The sequence below is a fragment of the Phoxinus phoxinus genome, assembly GCF_949152265.1.
Source record: "Phoxinus phoxinus genome assembly, chromosome: 18".
Classification (NCBI taxonomy): Eukaryota; Metazoa; Chordata; class Actinopteri; order Cypriniformes; family Leuciscidae; genus Phoxinus; species Phoxinus phoxinus.
In genome coordinates this window covers 23,507,307-23,525,089 of record NC_136893.1, presented here as the reverse complement: position 1 = coordinate 23,525,089, position 17,783 = coordinate 23,507,307, and the positions used below count along the sequence as shown (strand labels likewise).

General features: G+C 37.6%; 1 protein-coding gene across 1 annotated transcript; it reads left to right on the top strand.

Annotated features, from left to right (window-relative positions):
- Nucleotides 1–6,360: 6,360 nt before the first annotated feature.
- On the top strand, nt 6,361–11,067 carry LOC306985969 (uncharacterized protein). The gene is made up of 6 exons (XM_079588800.1): nt 6,361–6,479; nt 6,704–6,721; nt 7,949–8,099; nt 9,012–9,139; nt 9,245–9,389; nt 10,294–11,067. Exons 2-6 carry the CDS (start codon nt 6,704–6,706, stop codon nt 10,608–10,610), a joined length of 759 nt encoding a protein of 252 aa, XP_079444926.1. The 5' UTR covers nt 6,361–6,479; the 3' UTR covers nt 10,611–11,067.
- The last annotated feature ends 6,716 nt before the right edge of the window (nt 11,068–17,783 follow it).

The window sequence follows — 17,783 nt, the reverse complement described above, 5'->3', positions numbered from 1 at the left end:
AGTTAAAATGTTAAGAAAGCACGGACACTTACTTTTTAAGTTGAAACAACTTCTTTTCTTTTCTTTTACATTGCATGAGATGATCACTGAAAACTGAGAGCCACACAGCATTTGATCACTGCATTAATCATTTCTCAACATTGCAACAATCTAAACAACTCCTGATAAACACATTAATTATTATTTGAATTATCACAAGTCATTTAACCTTGTATTAAGGCTTTTGTCTTTCAGACACATTAAAATTTACAAATTCACGTTATTTCATATTTACATGCAATGCAATGTTTTTGTGCCAGCTCAACTTTTTTGACCTAATATATTTACTTGAATTACCCCCTGAGAAATTAAGATAATAAGTTAAGTCAATAATAAAATTAAGTAACTAATAATAAAACATTTACAGTCTAAGTATCCTCATGATTGTAATATCAATATAGTAATAATGTGTAAATACACAACAAACCAACTAAGATTTATGATCTACCGGTATTTATGAACAGATTTTATGATCTACCCCTTCCCCCCCCAAAAAAAAATCATAAATTGTTTAAAAGTGTGAACAAAAATGTTCCCCCCAATGTGCCACCCTGTTTGTTGTTAAATATTCAAAATATCAAGCATATCACATTTGCCCTTAATTATGCATGTAGAATGAGTAAAATTATGAATTATTAACATGATAGGAATCTGCTCTCTCGTGTTACTGAAAACTACACCTGCAGCTATCTCTCTTTTTTGTCTTTTACCATCACTAATAATCAGCAACAGGTGCAAGTAAACACAACGGCCAGATATTTCTTGAGCCAGGGGTTTTCCAAACGAGTTCGCCTGGTTTACAGCTCTCCCTTGCAGAACGAGTTGTGTCATAGATAGTTGCTATTATTGTTTATGTCTTGTTTTTTCTTTTTTTTCTTGGCTCGTCTCTAAGAAGAAGTGCATTGCATCAGGCGCCTTATTTTTAAAGTCCATTTCAACATCCACATTCCAAAATCCAGTTTCACACCTCAGTGGTTGCTATAGAGTCAAAACAAAGCAAAAACCTGGCAAACACGTAAAAACCATTACAGTACGTGTAAATGATGCAATCCAAACGTTGCTAGTAACCTGAGGCCATACTTCATTTGACAGCTACTGTATCAGAGTCTTCAAGTATTCGCTGCATAGTGAACATTTCTTTCAATAACAAAAATGAAACAACTTTCTGGCTGCCAAAATCTGGAAATTCACACAGTGAATTCTTGTTTAGGGTTCACATTCAGTCCGATTTAATTCTGATCCACTGATTCAGAACATGTATTTATTAAAGGTAAAATATGTAAGAATTGTGTAATAAAATATCCAAAAATTACTTGCACAGTGTCATATATTTCCTGCAGTTGTGTACTTACAATATCCCCAAAGTCTCCAAAGATTTTTTATTTCTGAGAAATTCCCATTTTAAATAATGGCCAGTCCCGGAAAAAAATGACGCCTGTCAATGATGCAATATCCGCGCTATCCTCGGTTTCTGCTCGTACTGCCATAGCCATGACGTAACCATGGCGACTGACGTGGAAACTTTTAGTGGCACGCTGTTCTTATTTCGTTCAAACATTATGGACCATGGCAAGCAGACTTTGAGACAAAAAAGGAGAACTAAAACGAGGATCAATATCGGCGACGGCGTGGCGTTTTCGAGATGCCGAGCTCCACGTCCGTGACAAACTTGGACTTGACAGAGCTTCACGAGTCAGGACTTGACAGCGACACCGCTCTTGAACATTCTTTATTAGACAGGTGAGCAAATGTACATAACACAAATCAATGTTATATAGCTCAACATGATGAAATGTTAGAATATGATCTGTATGTTATTCTAATGTTGATCTAGCTTACTAGTAAGCTGCTAGTTTAATATAGCAAACGAACTAACACATAGAATAGCATTATAACTTTCAATACATGCTGTTTAGTACGATAGTGTAACGTTAGCCCAAGTGAAACAGCGCTGCGTTACCTCACAAGTTTAATTCGTAAAAATAAACTGACCTGTGCGAGAAGTAATTCAGCAGTTGCTTTTTCCTTTTTATCCGCGGGACTCACTTGTGATATCTGTCTATTATTAGCAATCGCGACCTGCTTCATACCACTGTAATGTTAAAAAACATGAATGTTTTCACTCATCTATTAACATTATTATATCCATCAGCTTGACAGCAAGTCCCATCATTCAGCTCGTCACTGCGTCATAAACCTACGCCTTTGTTATTGTAAGAGGTTAGCGCCCCCTAGTGGCGATTTTTTTTACATATCTTTAATTTAGCAGCTTGCAAATAAGGAACAACAAGCGATTAATATTTTAAAAGGCAATAAACATGAAAAGGACCAGGAACCAATACAATTAGAGATGGGAGAAATAATGCTTTTCAAAACCTTGATTTCGTTGAACCAATTGCTTCGAAAAATTATTCATTGTTTCGAAAAGCCCGATCAAGCTGGTCAAAACGGTGTGGATATAACAAATGCTCAGCCAAAACATAAAAACACCTTTACAAACCAATTGCAAATGTTTTATTGAAAGTGCATCAATTAAACGCAATCAACAAATCATCCAATACCATTAAATTGGAAGTGTCTGTATAATATGAGTTATTTCGACCATGAATTGTCGGGCTTGTTTTTATTGAATTGTCGGGCTTGTTTTGTGGAGAGCTATGACGAAACACAGCCTCGTTTACTGAAATCACGTGACCCAGTTTGGATTCGCTAAGGTTTCGAAGCTTCACAAAGTGTGATTCGAATGAAATGTCCACAAACAGATTCAATTGTGGGATTCCCACAGGATGAATGTTGCAAAGGGATTTCAGAAGCCTGTTTGCAGAGTAAACTTGCCCGGGACAGTTTGATAACTCAATGGATGCAATGAGCGGCGAGTTGGTTCATAAAAATTTCCATATTCCAGATGGTGGACTTTATTGACAGAGCCAATGAGCCAGATGTATTTTCCCAGCTGTCACAGAAGCCAGCGATTTCATTACTAATCACTTCTCACGACTAACAGTTCAAGGCCCATTGTTTTGTCTGTGATTTCATAAAACCCAACAACACGGAAATTCCCCCTCCGTTGATATTAGCAGATGCCAGTTAGAGTGAGGTTTAAGCGTTGACCTTTCACCTCATGAAAGGCAACAGTCTATGAACAGGAGATTTCTCCAGAAATACTGTACGTGATAATCTTTTGTTTTATTTGAACATAAATTAAAATGTTAGATGGATATTGTTTCTTTTTCTTTCTTTTTTGAAAGAACATCAGTGATGATTTTGAAGTGTATAGAGACGATCATACGTGCATATTTCTTTATACCTAATCTATTATTTATACCAATGATAAATTATACATTTGTAATCCCACAGATAAACTTTGACACTTAAAGGGACAGTTCACCTAAAAATTTAAATTCTGTCATCATGATTTACCCAAACCTGTATGACTTTCTGTCTCATGAGAAAATATTTAGAAAATACTATATATATATATATAGTAAAAAAAAGTTGCTGCTTTCAATTTTTAAGTACAATAAACTTGGATATTTTAAGTAATTTCAACTTAAATTACATAAAACTGACTTAAAAAATGAGTTAAATCTTGTATAACTTATAAAAAAGTTGAAATTTGCCTAACTCATTTTGATGAGTCAAAGCAATGCAAAAACATATGTTGTCATAACATATTGATCATACAATATATATATATATATATATATATATATATATATATATATATTCTGCTCTATTGATGACTCAATGAAACTCAGTATTTGCAATAAATCACATATTCATGTAGACCTTCGATTGTACTTGGAATTTAAAATTGTTGTGTCCTTGACAATCATTTTCCTTTTGACATTTATTACCTCGTTGCTAAAGTAGAGGTTGAACCAACAATTGGCTGTCAAGTTTTACAGGCTCTCTTAATTTATTTTCTACATTAAGACATGCTTTTAAATCACACAGCTTGATAGTGCTGTTTACAAAGGGTTTAGTGCCCAAGTATAATTTTATTGCTGACAAAAGTACTTTTGGAAACAGTAAGGAGCCACATCTAGGGGTCAGAATATCACATAGAGACTTGGAGATGGACCGAACGGTGTAAAATAACAGACATGCTAAGTTAGCCATCAAAGACAGCGTGTCTGAATGAAAAATGATTCATGTGAATAAAACTGGATGTACCAGAAAAAGATGTGCGAACATGAGCTTGCTGTAAAGCTGTTCCTCATTTCACTTTCCAACCCTTTTCTCTGTTCCTCTGAGGGGTGCATTCCTACTACACTATGTTTTGGATAGGTACTTCCCCATCTCTAAACCAGTGCAGTAACAAAGCGTTAGGTCACGACACCACTATTACCGCACAGCTATCTGACTGCCTCATGTGTGCAGTATGCAGTTTGACATGTTCTATCACGGTGACAAAGATCATAATAAAATATGTAATACTTTAGGGCCAAAGAACATTGTCATCCAGTCAAAAGGATCATATACTGTACAAGCATCATTGACTCAACTGTATTGGACAGAGAAGACGTCCTATAAGAAATCAGACCCAACGCCATATGTATTAAAGGATTGGTTTTATAATAATAATAATAATTCATAAAAAAATATTAAAGTGGTCTAAATACTTTTTTGGGGGGGTGTATTAGTTCTTGGCCCCACTTTATATTAAGTGTCTTTAACTACAATGTACTAACATCATAATGAATCATTTACAATGTACTTAATGTGTACATGTATGTGTTATTACATTGAAGAATCTGCATGTAATTACAGATTTCATGAATTTCTGTAAATACTATGACTGCACTGTTAACCTTTCCCTTACACCTCAACCCACACCTACACCTATACCCATAAACCTGTCCCTATGCTTATTTGGTTAGGTTACACTTTATTCAGTTACACTTTAGTTTAGGCTCCAATTCTCACTATTAACTAGTTGCTTATTAGCATGCATATTACTAGGATATTAGCTGTTTATTAGTACTTATAAAGCACATATTAATGTCTTATTCTGCATGATAATATTCTACATCCCTTAATCCACCAATACCTAAACTTAACAACTACCTTACTAACTATTAATAAGCAGGAATTATGGGTTTATTGAAGGAAACGTCATAGTTAAAAGTGAATATGTGTTCCCCAAACTGTGATCCTTTATTTTAAGTTGCCATTGTTTCAGTGTAATTATACAATTAAGTACTAAGTAATAACAACTAACTACTTACTCTAGGCTTAGGGTTAGTATTAAGGTTTGGTTTATGGTTGGTTTCTTGTAATTATGTTTAATTTACTATTGTTATACATGTAATGTAACATGTAAAAAAGTGTTATCCTTACCCGTATCCCACCTTAATAGCTAGTGTTTTACAATACACAACATGTACATAACAATTATGATTATTATTTATATAAGGACATATTAAAGACCCCCTACAAATAAAGTGTGACCAATGGTTTTATTGAACAGGAAAGTTTAATGTAATTTACTCCTGCGATCAAATATGTATTTTTTTATTTGATGCTCAAGAAACATTAAGCATTAATATAATTTATCAATGTTAAAAACAGTTGTGCTGCTTCATATTTTTAATGCACTTAACGTTTTTTTGTTTGTTTTTTTAGGATTATTTGATGAATAGAAAGTTTGAAATAAAAATATTTTGGAACAATATACAAGTTTTTACACTTTAACCGATTAGAAGCCGCCGTCTCGCTCTTTAGCTTTGAATGCGAGTTATCCGTCGTTCATCTTTACTGACCACAGAACAGGAAGATGAGGATTTACATGCATGTGTTAGTTGATTTCATTTTACACAAATACACATTTTAATGAACATCTGCTTCAGTAGATCTCAAGTTGTTCATCCATTCCGGATCATGGCACTTTTAAATAAATGGGTCATGATGGTTATCCTGACATATCAACACCATAATCATATCAACTGCATGATTTCAGACGGCGATAAGAGATTTTATCTGGATGCGTGTAATACATTAATTACCTCAGTAATCGCTGTGGCGGTTATAAGTAAAATCCCACTCTTTAGGACACAAAGTAACAATGCAGACCAAATGCCCAGAAGGCTTTAAAACAGACAGAGCAATGGGGAGTGGTTGTAAGACGCGCTCACACCGTTAAACACAGATGAATGTTTGATTAATAGAGATTTGCATTTTGATGATGGAAGGTTGGCTTACGTTATGAGTACAGGAGGAGGGGGAAGCGGAGAGAGAGAGAGAGAGAGAGAGAGAGAGAGAGAGAGAGAGAGAGAGAGAGGATATAAAAGGGTCAGATCAGACGACAGGTGTGTATTACAGGTGATGCACAGCTCCACCTTCACTTCCAAGCTCTTGTTCAGCAGGCAGTCATAGGCTTGTCCACTTTTCTATTGCGACACATCAATAGTCGACTCAGCCACTGGAACTACATTGAGGTAACTGAATATTCATGATGCTTCTGTAGTTATTTGAGAGTATTTATTTTACAGTTGGCGTTTTAGTTTCTTTGCTTATTCTGAATTATGTTTGAGAAAGCGATCAAACTGCATTCTAACTGCATTCCGTTCATCTTGTGCAGCGTCACGTGTACGGTGTGTGTACTCACGCGCTGTTTGAGGTCTGTATACTGTACTTATCTGGCTTTTTCTTTTTCTTTCAGATGTTGGCCCTTGAAACCGTGAGTATTTATTTATTGATTTTTCTGGGGTGGGGGGTGCATGACAAGCGCATGAAATATAACATGTATAAATTCCTGTATAATATCATATCTGATCTACCCGAATGCAGAAAGTGTTGATGTACATTTAAAGTGTTGCATGTGTTGTATGAAAATATGCTGGTGTAAAACTGAAAGTAAAATGACACTTAGTTTTATATTTTGTTGTTTGATGCAGTGACATTCGGACATTTAAAGTGTGGCTTAAATGTCGAAATGCTGTAGGCAAAATATAATATATGCTTATTAAATATATGCATATTATTACCACTAAAATGTTTACACACACACTCGCAATGCAAATGATTATCATTTTTACTGAGAAGAGGGAGATTGAGTTTCTAGTCATGCAAATTGTTGCAACTTCCTTCCAATATTCCCGTTAAACAGTTGTAACTATAAATTCATATAATTGTGCTCAAAAAGTTTACATACAATTAGCTTTTTATATATATAATTTTGACAAAATAAGAAGGGATCATACAAATTGTGAGTTGTTTTTTTATATTTAGTACCCGATTAAGATATTTAACATAACAGATGTTTATACAGAGTCCAAAATAAAAAACAAATATTATAGTTGAATCTATAAAAATTATCCCATTCAAAATTGTACACTTGATTCATGATACTGGATTTCAGGAAGATCCACGGCTGTTTTTTATGTTTTTGTGATGGTTGTTCACGAGTCCCTAGTTTGTTCTGAGCTCTTTTCTTCAGGATAATACTCCAGGTCCTGAACTCTCTTCGCGTTTCCAGTATATTTAGCATATTTTAACCTTTTTCACACTGAGGAACATTTAGAAAGTTTTAAACTTTTTGATTTTGGATGTTAAATTAGGGTAAACAAATTTTTTTTTTCTGTCTTCTGGGAAGCATATTAATATCTTTTGTAGGGCAGTACTAAATTAAAAATAACATGCAATTTTATGAACCCTCGATTTGTTAAAATTAATACAACTTTTGCAGATTCTGCAAGGGATATGTAAACTTTTATACTGTAAAAAAAAGTAATGTAATTTTTAAATGTGTTGTTCTTTGAATCTACGAGAAGGAAAGAAAATTGTCTCTCCTAAACATGAAAGCAACTCGAAAGAATGAAATATTTAACTTCATTATTGCACTGATGCTCATTGTAATGTCTGCCCTGCATGTAGTGCTTGCTTACATGCATTGACTCACCTACAGGTTCAATACTTCCAAGACCTGGGCCCTAGAGAGGCATTGTCAGGGAACCTGGACCTCGACATGATTGAGGAATACCTGCAGGAGCACTCGGTGGAGGTGATGTCAGCGCCATGTGTCCAGAGGAGAAACCCAGAGGAGCACAGTATGGCAGGTGAGTGTTTTTACAATCAAAACTAAAACACCACTGAGGGAAGGGTCACTTCTCCTTTTTTGAATTGAATGGAAGTGCACTTTCAGTTTTGTAAGGTTAGTAATTTCCTCTTTGACAAAGCTTTGTTATTTGTCTCAAGACGTGGATTCCATTCCCTAGGTTATAACCGTTCAGTTTAGAGAGGAGAAACTGTAAAAACAGTGGGAATTTAGCAATAAAAAGTACTTACTTGTGAATTGTGTGATATTTTTGCCACAAAAAACCCCAGTATAAACACAGTCACACGGTTTTTAAACAGGTCTACCTTCTCCACGTCCCCCATTGGTCAGTCAGACAGCTAGCCCCGCCCCCAAACTCACACCATTGGTCGAGCTGTTGCCGTGTCTTTTGAAAGTGCTACAGATTAACAGTATTCACACTTTTCAGGGGAATCAACCTATAAATGGTATATATTTGTTTTATATATTTGACAAAGCTTTTTTATTTGTCTCAAGACATGGATTCCATACCAAATGTAAAACCACCTCCATACCAGTAACTGTAAAAACTGCAGAAATTTAGTAATAAAAAGTAATAAAAAGCCACAACAACAACAAAATAGCTGCAGTTTTTAAACAGGACTATCTTCTCCACGTCCTCCATTGGTCAGTCAGACAGCTAGCCCCGCCCCCAAACTCACACGATTGGCCGAGCTGTTGCTGCGTCAGGCTGGTCAGACGCTCAAGTAAACAGCAATGTTTTGAAAGTGCTACAAATTATTACACTTTTCATGGGAATACAAATGGTATTTGTTGCTGCCAGTTCAGTTGGATAGGAGAAAGTGCTTTATCATCCAAAATAACCACAGCTTGTATGTGTTGTTGATTGTAGCGAGCAGCATATGTGATAATAATGACTGACGTGTTTCCATAGAGAACAGCTGGTCTGGTCGTTATGCATATGAATGGCATTATAGTGCAGTCCCAGGAACAGATGAGACTCATGAACAACAGCCTCAGCAGCAGCAGACGTGGCTCTCTCAGTCAAGTCACAACGAGTGGGTAGGTCTCACCAGACAGACATAAACACTACTAATATTACAGTCATGTGTAGTTCTGTATGTAGTTTGACCTGTGCGTGGATGTTAATAACAGTCTACGTTTTAGGGACACTGCCAGTATGACAGCAACCAATGCAGTGATTCAGATTCGCTGTCCACCAGTTCTGGATGCCAAGAGTTTCCCCCGTCTCCGACCTCTGACAGGAAGGGACAGATCGGGTATGACTCTATGGCACTAGCGCCGCTCTCAGGTAAAACACAGCATTATAGGGCCTTCGTTTGTCCTGTTTTCACTTTGGTTTTAGGACTGTCGATTCGATTTAGCGAGTCAGTTTAAAATTGACTGTTTCAAAATAATTAAAAGGGAATGTTTCACCAATAAATTATAAGTAAGGGATAATGTATAGCGAGGCGGTTGTTATAGCGAACACAACCCCGACAGGCTGATCAGGACCCCGGCGCAAAGCTACACATTATCCCGCTTATTGCATGGCTACCTACCAAATAAATCAATAATTTGACACAAAATATTGATTTAAAAAGGAGTTTACTGATTTAAAAACGATTGTATTGCTTCCGCTAAAGAACACAGTGTCCATGGCAACGCTCTGTTTTTCATGACAACGGTGTGTTATACTTAGCAACGGTCTGTTATCAAGAAATAACAGACCGCATTCTACATTAGAATTCAACCAAGCCATGTAATAAATTCTAATAATTCAAGTTCTGTGGAACACAACAGATTGTTTGAAGTCAATGGGGTCCAAAAACAACTTCAATTAAAATGGGCATAAAATCACACTTACATTGAGGAGTCATATCTAGAGAACTGAATATCATCGAGACAGACTTGGCTGGGCTCTTTTGACTTTATTTAGTGACAAATGTTGTGTTTATGTTTCCAACATCTCACCCGCCTAGTCTTTTTTTCTTCCAAATATAGTTACTCTGTGATTTACACTGGGTTTGGTTCGATCGATTGGGACATATAGGACAATTTTTAATAATAATAATAGGCCTTGATAATAGACTGTGCGTTCGTTTACTTGAGTGATTACATAGACACACAAACAGACAGACAGACAGATAAATAGACAGATGGGTAAATGTTACATTCTGCTATTTAACCGTCACTAAACCATTGACATTTCTCAGGTAAAAGGAAAGAGCGCCTGTTCCAGTTCTTATATGAGATGCTACAGACACCAGACATGCGGAGCTGCATTTGGTGGGTTCAGTCTAACAGCGGCACGTTCCAGTTCTCCTCCCAGAACAAGGAAAAGCTGGCAGAGATGTGGGGCAGACGCAAGGGCAACCGGAAAACCATGACGTACCAGAAAATGGCCCGTGCCCTGCGAAACTACTCTCGAACAGGAGAGATCTGCAAAGTGAAGCGTAAACTCACCTATCAGTTCACCGAGAGAACACTGAGAGGCCTCCAGAACAACTCGCAGAGATTCATGGGTAGTTAATGTGCTCCATCCACCAAGACTTTCTCCTAGCTGGGAAAGAGTAAATAAATACTGAGTATTTTACAGAGGATGGTTTTGCCTTTTTAATGTTCATAATGTAATGTGGACTTAAAACACTGATTTTCTAAAATTGTTTGGCTTAATTGAGGCTCAATTGAACTTGGGAATTTGTATGTACACTAACATTGAATAACATGGAATTCTATGAAGTTGAAGGTGATCTTTGAAATATGTAAATCTGAGGATTGTTAACCATTACACTGCGTTATATGCAGTTATGAATACCGTTTTTTATATATAAAATATTTGCCAGTTGTGCTAATTTCAATGAATTTTTAATGCCATTAAATGCTTGACACCTGATGTGCCTGAATAAATAAATATTTACATGCAAAGTTGTATTTTTGACAATGCAGTCATGTTCATCTTTTTTTAATTATTATAAAATTACATTGTGAAAATTTTTTGTTCATGATCAGTTTTTTCCCCCCAAGTATTAATATGACTGAACCGACCAGACAACATATGTACGTAGCTCAGTCATGAATCTCTAGATGGCGCAAGCTAATCCTTTACATGCAATCTGTTAGCAATTACATAATTTACTAAATGGTATAAAGCTGATTGGCCTCTGCTGATTCTGCAACCAATGAGATTATTTAAATCTGGTTTAGTGTTTGATGTAAGCTGGTCCTGTAGTGCACTGTTACTGTGCGTTCACACCGGACGCGAATAGCTCGTCATATTCGCGCCTGCCGCGTCTAGTTATACACTTGATCACTTTGTGTCCATTCGCGCGTCAGAGGCGAAAGTTTCAAAGTTTCGAAAGGCGGCCATCTTTTTTACAAGATGTCTGATGTTGATAGATCTTTTAAATAGGTGTAAACTAGCAGCACGGCAGCTTGCTAGCGAGTTAGGTCAATGATGTGACACAAAAGTGAAATTTGTATATCTTACAACCAGGCCCGGTTCTAGAACCAAATCACTGAGGGTGCTTCTGAAAATAGTGAGGGTGCTTACATAAACGTTGGGTCATCCAAATTTTTTTAGTCCAGGGGGAGGGTCACCCAAATTTCATATTGTAGGCTACCGTTTTTTTTTTGTATTCATGAAAATAGAAAAATTTCAAAGTGGCTTGTTTGGTGCATATTTTTCCATGTAGCGCCATGTAGCTCTCTCAGTCTCGGCCTCCCAGCTCCAGCAGATGGGTCTGACCCAAAAAAAATCATTTGATAGTGCGCGCGCGCGTACATGCTCAGAAAAAGTGCATCATGTCAGAACAGAACGCCAATGAAATGTTAACCCGGCAAAGCTTTAAAACACGAGCAAATAATGAACTTTTGTGATTGCGTATAAGTGCAGTGTCCTGAGTAACTCTACCGCTGTGAAGTTTAGTCACTGACATGACGCTGACTAGCTCAAAGGTTTCACGTTGCCTGCCTAGCAACTAAATATTATTTTAAAGCTTCAAACCAACAGCAAAAACGCTAGGCATTTTATTAAAAAAATGGTAACACTTTATAATAAGGTTTCATTTTGTTAGCGTAAACGAATTTCCTGAGCGGGACGCACACATGCAAGCAAAGTGGGCAATTAAAGAGACATCTTCACCTATGCGTATCACGATTGCGAAAGGACACAACCAATCAAATGCATTAAACATGAAAGCATAATTAAATAATTTCTGATTTGAAAAATCGTGTTAATGGATTTATTTTGTGTATGTATGAGTGTGAATCCGTCTGTGTTTTATTGTCGGCAAAATCTCGTTTACATGTGTGCTATTAATAATTTCATCTGAGGGTGCTTTCACTTTTGTTTGAGGGTGCTTAGCACCCTCAAGCACCCCCGTAGAACCGGGCCTGCTTACAACTTACCACGTTGTACAATCGCGTATCTTCTTCCAAGCGAGGTCCTTTTTGTTCCTGTCTCTATAAAAGTATGAACTCGAGTCATATAATTCCGGGTGATCACTCACAGCTAAAATTAGTTTCTCCATTTTGAATGAGTGACTTCGAGCAGGAGTTTGTTATGCTATGTCACTTTATGCCACGTGAAGCAGGCAGGCTCCTGATTGGTTAACGCTGCGCGAATTGACGCAGAAGTTCAGATTTTTCAACTCGGGCGGCATTTTTCAACATAAATCATTTGCGTGTAACGCGCCAGATGCTCAATTCGCGGCATTCGCGCGTAAAGTTGCGTATTCGCGTCTACCGCGCCGCACTCTACGCCTCATTCGCGCCGCAGGATTTTTTTTATGCGCGTAACGTGTCTTTGCATTGACTTAACATTGAAATCACTCGCGCCTGACGCCCTATTCGCGTCCGGTGTAAACGCACCATTAGAGTTCCTCTGAAACCCTCCACCTGCCCCAGCTCCACCTGCCTATATCTGCTATGGGATTTATGTATGTCTATTTATGGAGCAGCAGCATGTCTGTCTATCTAATGGAAATAACAGCACGGCAGCAGCAACAATGTAGAAGATCTACCAAGACCAAACACATTAACATACTTAATCTATTCCGAGACTTGTTGATTAACGATTAAAATTAGGTTACATCAACAACTCTTAAGAGTAAGAGTCAACCACTTTTAGTTCGATCAGGAATAAGTTTGCAACTGTCTGTTTAAATGTTACAGTAAATATGCAAATTGTCCATGGTAATATGGTGCTACAAAAAAATAAGTGCGTATATCAGTGTTTTATGCTCAAACAACATGGTATTACCATAATATGTGTTAACAATGAAATACTTTTTTGTTAGTGGAAGAAACAATATGCTGTAAGGTAAACATTTCAATGACATTAATACTCAGTGGAAATGTAACTCTGAAATGCAGTCACATGCATCTGCAGTAAACAAGGGCTCTGTTTTTAGCATCTGAATTTTTTTTTTTTTACAACCTGTAAAATTCTCACACTGATAAGCCTCACCGTGAGGAGCTCACACAATTGACAATATCTCTGACAAAGCCCTGTGCTCCATCTGATGGCAGTTTACCACATGCCCACCATGTACATATTCACGCACATATGGCCACATTATGCAAAGCATGTGTACTCTGGAAACCGCCACTACAACAGAACTGTTAATGATTGTCGAGTAGAGAAAGATGTTGTTTGTCTCATGCCAGTGGCTTTCTGTTAAAACCACACTAACTGTTACAATTATAGTCTAATTAAATAGACCTTAAAATATAAAACTGTACACAATTTTGTAAGAAACTTAAGTTGCCAAATTACTGTTTACAGTACTGTTGCGTAAAATCAATGTTAGTTTTGCGATCATGTTGAAGTACTAATTATGACGTTCATTTAGGATCCAAAATGAACATTTTGAAATGAGACTGATGAAGCTGTATTTTGCAATTATTATTTTTTTTATTAACCCTGGTGCTCTATTATCATACAGAGACATGCTGTTTTAATTTCAATATAGAAAAATAAATAAAACAAATAGCACAGTTTTCACATACATTTTCACATGCTTATACATTCATCAAAAACGTCCTGAAATTTTATTACATTTTAGTATTATATGTATGACACTTTTTCAACATTTTTTAAAATATCGACTTTTTAATTTTTTTACTAAACTAAAAACTAAAATTCCTTTTCAGTCTAAAATGTATAATTATGAAATGTTTAAACATCGACTAAATTAGATTTAAAATATTTAGATTTTCATAAAATTTTTATTTTAGATTTATATCAAAGACAAAATCTTTAACACAAAAACTGTGTAAAAAAATAACACTTTCTGTCATGTCAGTTTTTTTTTTTTTTTTTTTTTTGCCAGTTCTTTGAGGAGAACTGAATTTATTGTCTGGTCATTTTGCCATTTCTTAATATATATTTTTTTTTCTCAAACTTGATCTTTAAGTCTTTTCAGTTCTCCCAGTCATTCATCTCCTAATAATAGATTTCACTGCTTCATTCTCTGACCACAACTGTCTGTCCATCGGAGACTTTGGCTGATGAAGACTCAAACGCAGCACTGCCCCCTGTTGTCCGTAGGAATACAAAACAGTCACTTCTTTTAAATGAACAAGATGCATTAATGAACACTGGCCAGCAGATGGAGGGAGTGAAATGTCAGCAAGGTCCCAATAATAGAGAATAACAGAAGATTGCGTAATCAGAACAACTACACCGACAACAATGTCCTTTTGATGTCTAATCCCAAATTCCTTCAGATCCAGGAGGACCATACAGTGTAACTTACTCTTGATATGAGAAATGTATCATCATAACAGTGATCACAACCAGAAACCAGTTGCATCAGCTGTGTGTGTGTAACACATAATCTGATTGGCTAAAAATGTAACTCAAGTGTTATATTTCCCTGTTCTCCCAACTCCAGGGGCGGCACCAAGCATGCATTTGAAAATCTCACTGCACGCAATTGGATAACACTATGACCAATCACAAACGTTTAGCTACCAGCGGAGCTAACTGGTTAGACTCTTACCGTATCCGGTCGGCAAAACAGAAAAAAGGTATTTCTTGCAGGAACGGTTTGAGCGCCGTCTTCTGTTCCTCTTTTAGATAAAAGGCCGTTTCAAACAACTGGTGTTCACTCTAACACACCAGCTCTTTGGCTCCGCCTCGGGCATCTCTAACACCATCTTGGCCTTGTGAGGCGGATTCCCTGGCTGCACCTTGGACCTCCGGGCCCATGACTCCACCTCAGTCTGTTAGTATAGAGGAGTATAGAAGAGGAGCTATGGCTCATTGATTTGTGGACCACGGAGCCAGTTCCTAACCACAGTCCCAAACCTCGTTATCATTCCTCCTCAGCCTGTTCCATTTGGCTTCTTACATGGACTGGTCCCATCTGGAATCATTCCTCCCTCACTGGCCCCACCCTCTCCACTGGCTCCATCCACTCCACTGGATCCGCCTTCTCTGCTGGTGCCGTTAAACTCATTAGCTCTGCCCTATCCACTGGCTCCCTTCAGCTCTCGGGCATCTCTAACACCATCTTGGCCTTGTGAGGCGGATTCCCTGGCTGCACCTTGGACCTCTGGGCCCATGACTCCACCCCGGTCTGTTAGTCCCTCTGCTCCACCTTGGCTCCATGCTCACTCTGGTTCACCATGGTCCGTCATTACTTGGGCTCCCTCTATCCTCCGGCTCTGCCTTGGTCCATCGTTGTCCTGGTCCTGCCGAGGACTTCCTGGGCCTCCGGCTACGCCTCAGCCCTCCATCGCTTTTGCTCCATTGGACACCTCCTTCCCTCTGGCTCGTCCTTTGTCCTCACTCCCTCCGGTGTCCCACCGGCCTTCCGGGTCTCCTATTTACACCTTGGTCCCACAGGTGAGAGACATAGCCTTGGCCTCCCAAACCTACAGTGTCACTCTAGATCATCTTCCTCTCAGCTCCCCCTGGGTCTCCATCTCTTACGGCTCCGCATCCGTCAGTCAGTCCCCTGGTGCTGCCTGGACCCATCGCTCATGCTCCACACTAGTTCATCCCTCTGTTGCCTCCTCGGTGTCTCCTTCTACCGTCACCTCCAGGTCCCCATCCGTACCTGCTCCTCGCCCACCTCCTAAACCACCTTCCTCCCTCTGCCGTTGGACATTATGACACTGCGAGGACACGCCTTCCGAGAGATATGTAATTTAGTAGTAATTATGTACTTGTGCTTTATTTTCTTGTATTCCCTTCCAGTTTAGTCCCTGATTACTCCCTAGTTAGTTGCCGTTGTCTCATCTAGTTGCCTTTGTCTGTGTATTTAAAGCCCTGTGTTTCAGTTACTCCTTGTTAGTTTGTTTGTATGTGCTCTCCCAAGTTCCTGTTATTTAGTCTCCTTGCATCTACTGCATATTTTGTTTATTAAAATAAATACTGTTTATGTTTTTCTACCTCTAATATTCTTTGTGCGCTTCTGTTACCACACCACCTTACACTACTGGAAGTAATATCAAATATAACTTTTTTTTTGTGACGCATTATATTGTTTGACCACAAACAGTTCCTCATAAATTGCATTAAAAACACATTATTTCCGAGGTGAAGGCCCTAGGTGAATTAAATGAAGTTTTATGTAACAAAGTTCGGGAGGAGCATGTTCAGGTAATCATCCAATCAGCACAAGAAGGAGCCAGTATAAATAAAGCATTTCCTTTTAAATATTACATCAGATTTCATTAACATGTAAACTCGTGAAACTTGCATGTGATATGGTCACGTGCCAAATGCAGCATACTGCTCAGTTAAATGTTTATTGCTGCACAAACAGTTTCTCGCCAGTATAGACCACTTGCACTGAACTTCGTGACGCACTTCCGTTTGGAAACAATATACCACTTATTTCCGGTTATGTTTACTTTCAATGTAGGCTACTGTAGTCAATGAGTTAATGCCACCTAAAATGAATGTCTGCAATAAGATTTAATTGCAGACATTCATGTCAAGATTTAAACATTTTGACATTTTTATTGACAGAAGAAGGGATATTCTGATGTTGTGTGCAGAATTTTCCAAACTCATCGGAACATAAAGTTTTAATCCAAACTAAGCCAATCTGAGAAAGCTGCGGCTGTTAAAAATACGCATTATTTCACCACAAGGTGTCAGTGTTTGTCTACACTAGTGACCGTGACGCTGAAGTGTGTGAAAACAGCTATGGAAAACAGACATCAGTACGAACCACGAACATTTATTTATTTGGATTAAATATTTTAATCATTCTGTGTTTTTCAATGTCAATCTTTTTACTATTTACATGTTCATGCCCAAAATGCTTAATTAATATTCAACGAAGTTGACTGCCATTCTCCTCATGCTGTGTGCGTTAGGCTGTTGGAAGATAAATTAAATAGCCTAGCCTATTTAACATCGCTACAGGCACCTCGAGCATTCATTCATTCAACTATTTTAAAAAGACTGGAATAAAGCACCAATGCACAAAAGCAATCCTTTTTATAGCCTAAGTCAAATTCAATAAAATGTAAGCTCAACAAGTAGGCTATATCTAAAGAGAACAGTTGGAAATAAAAAATATTTATAGGAACATTTCAGCAGGCTCAAGATAATTAAAACAGAGATAATTATTTATTGTTTTAATCAATTGGCATCCATAAAACGTAGTGATAATCTGCATTCTCGTGTATGGAGGTGCGCTGAACACTCTAACCGGAAACTCCCGATATGTAGGCCTAATAA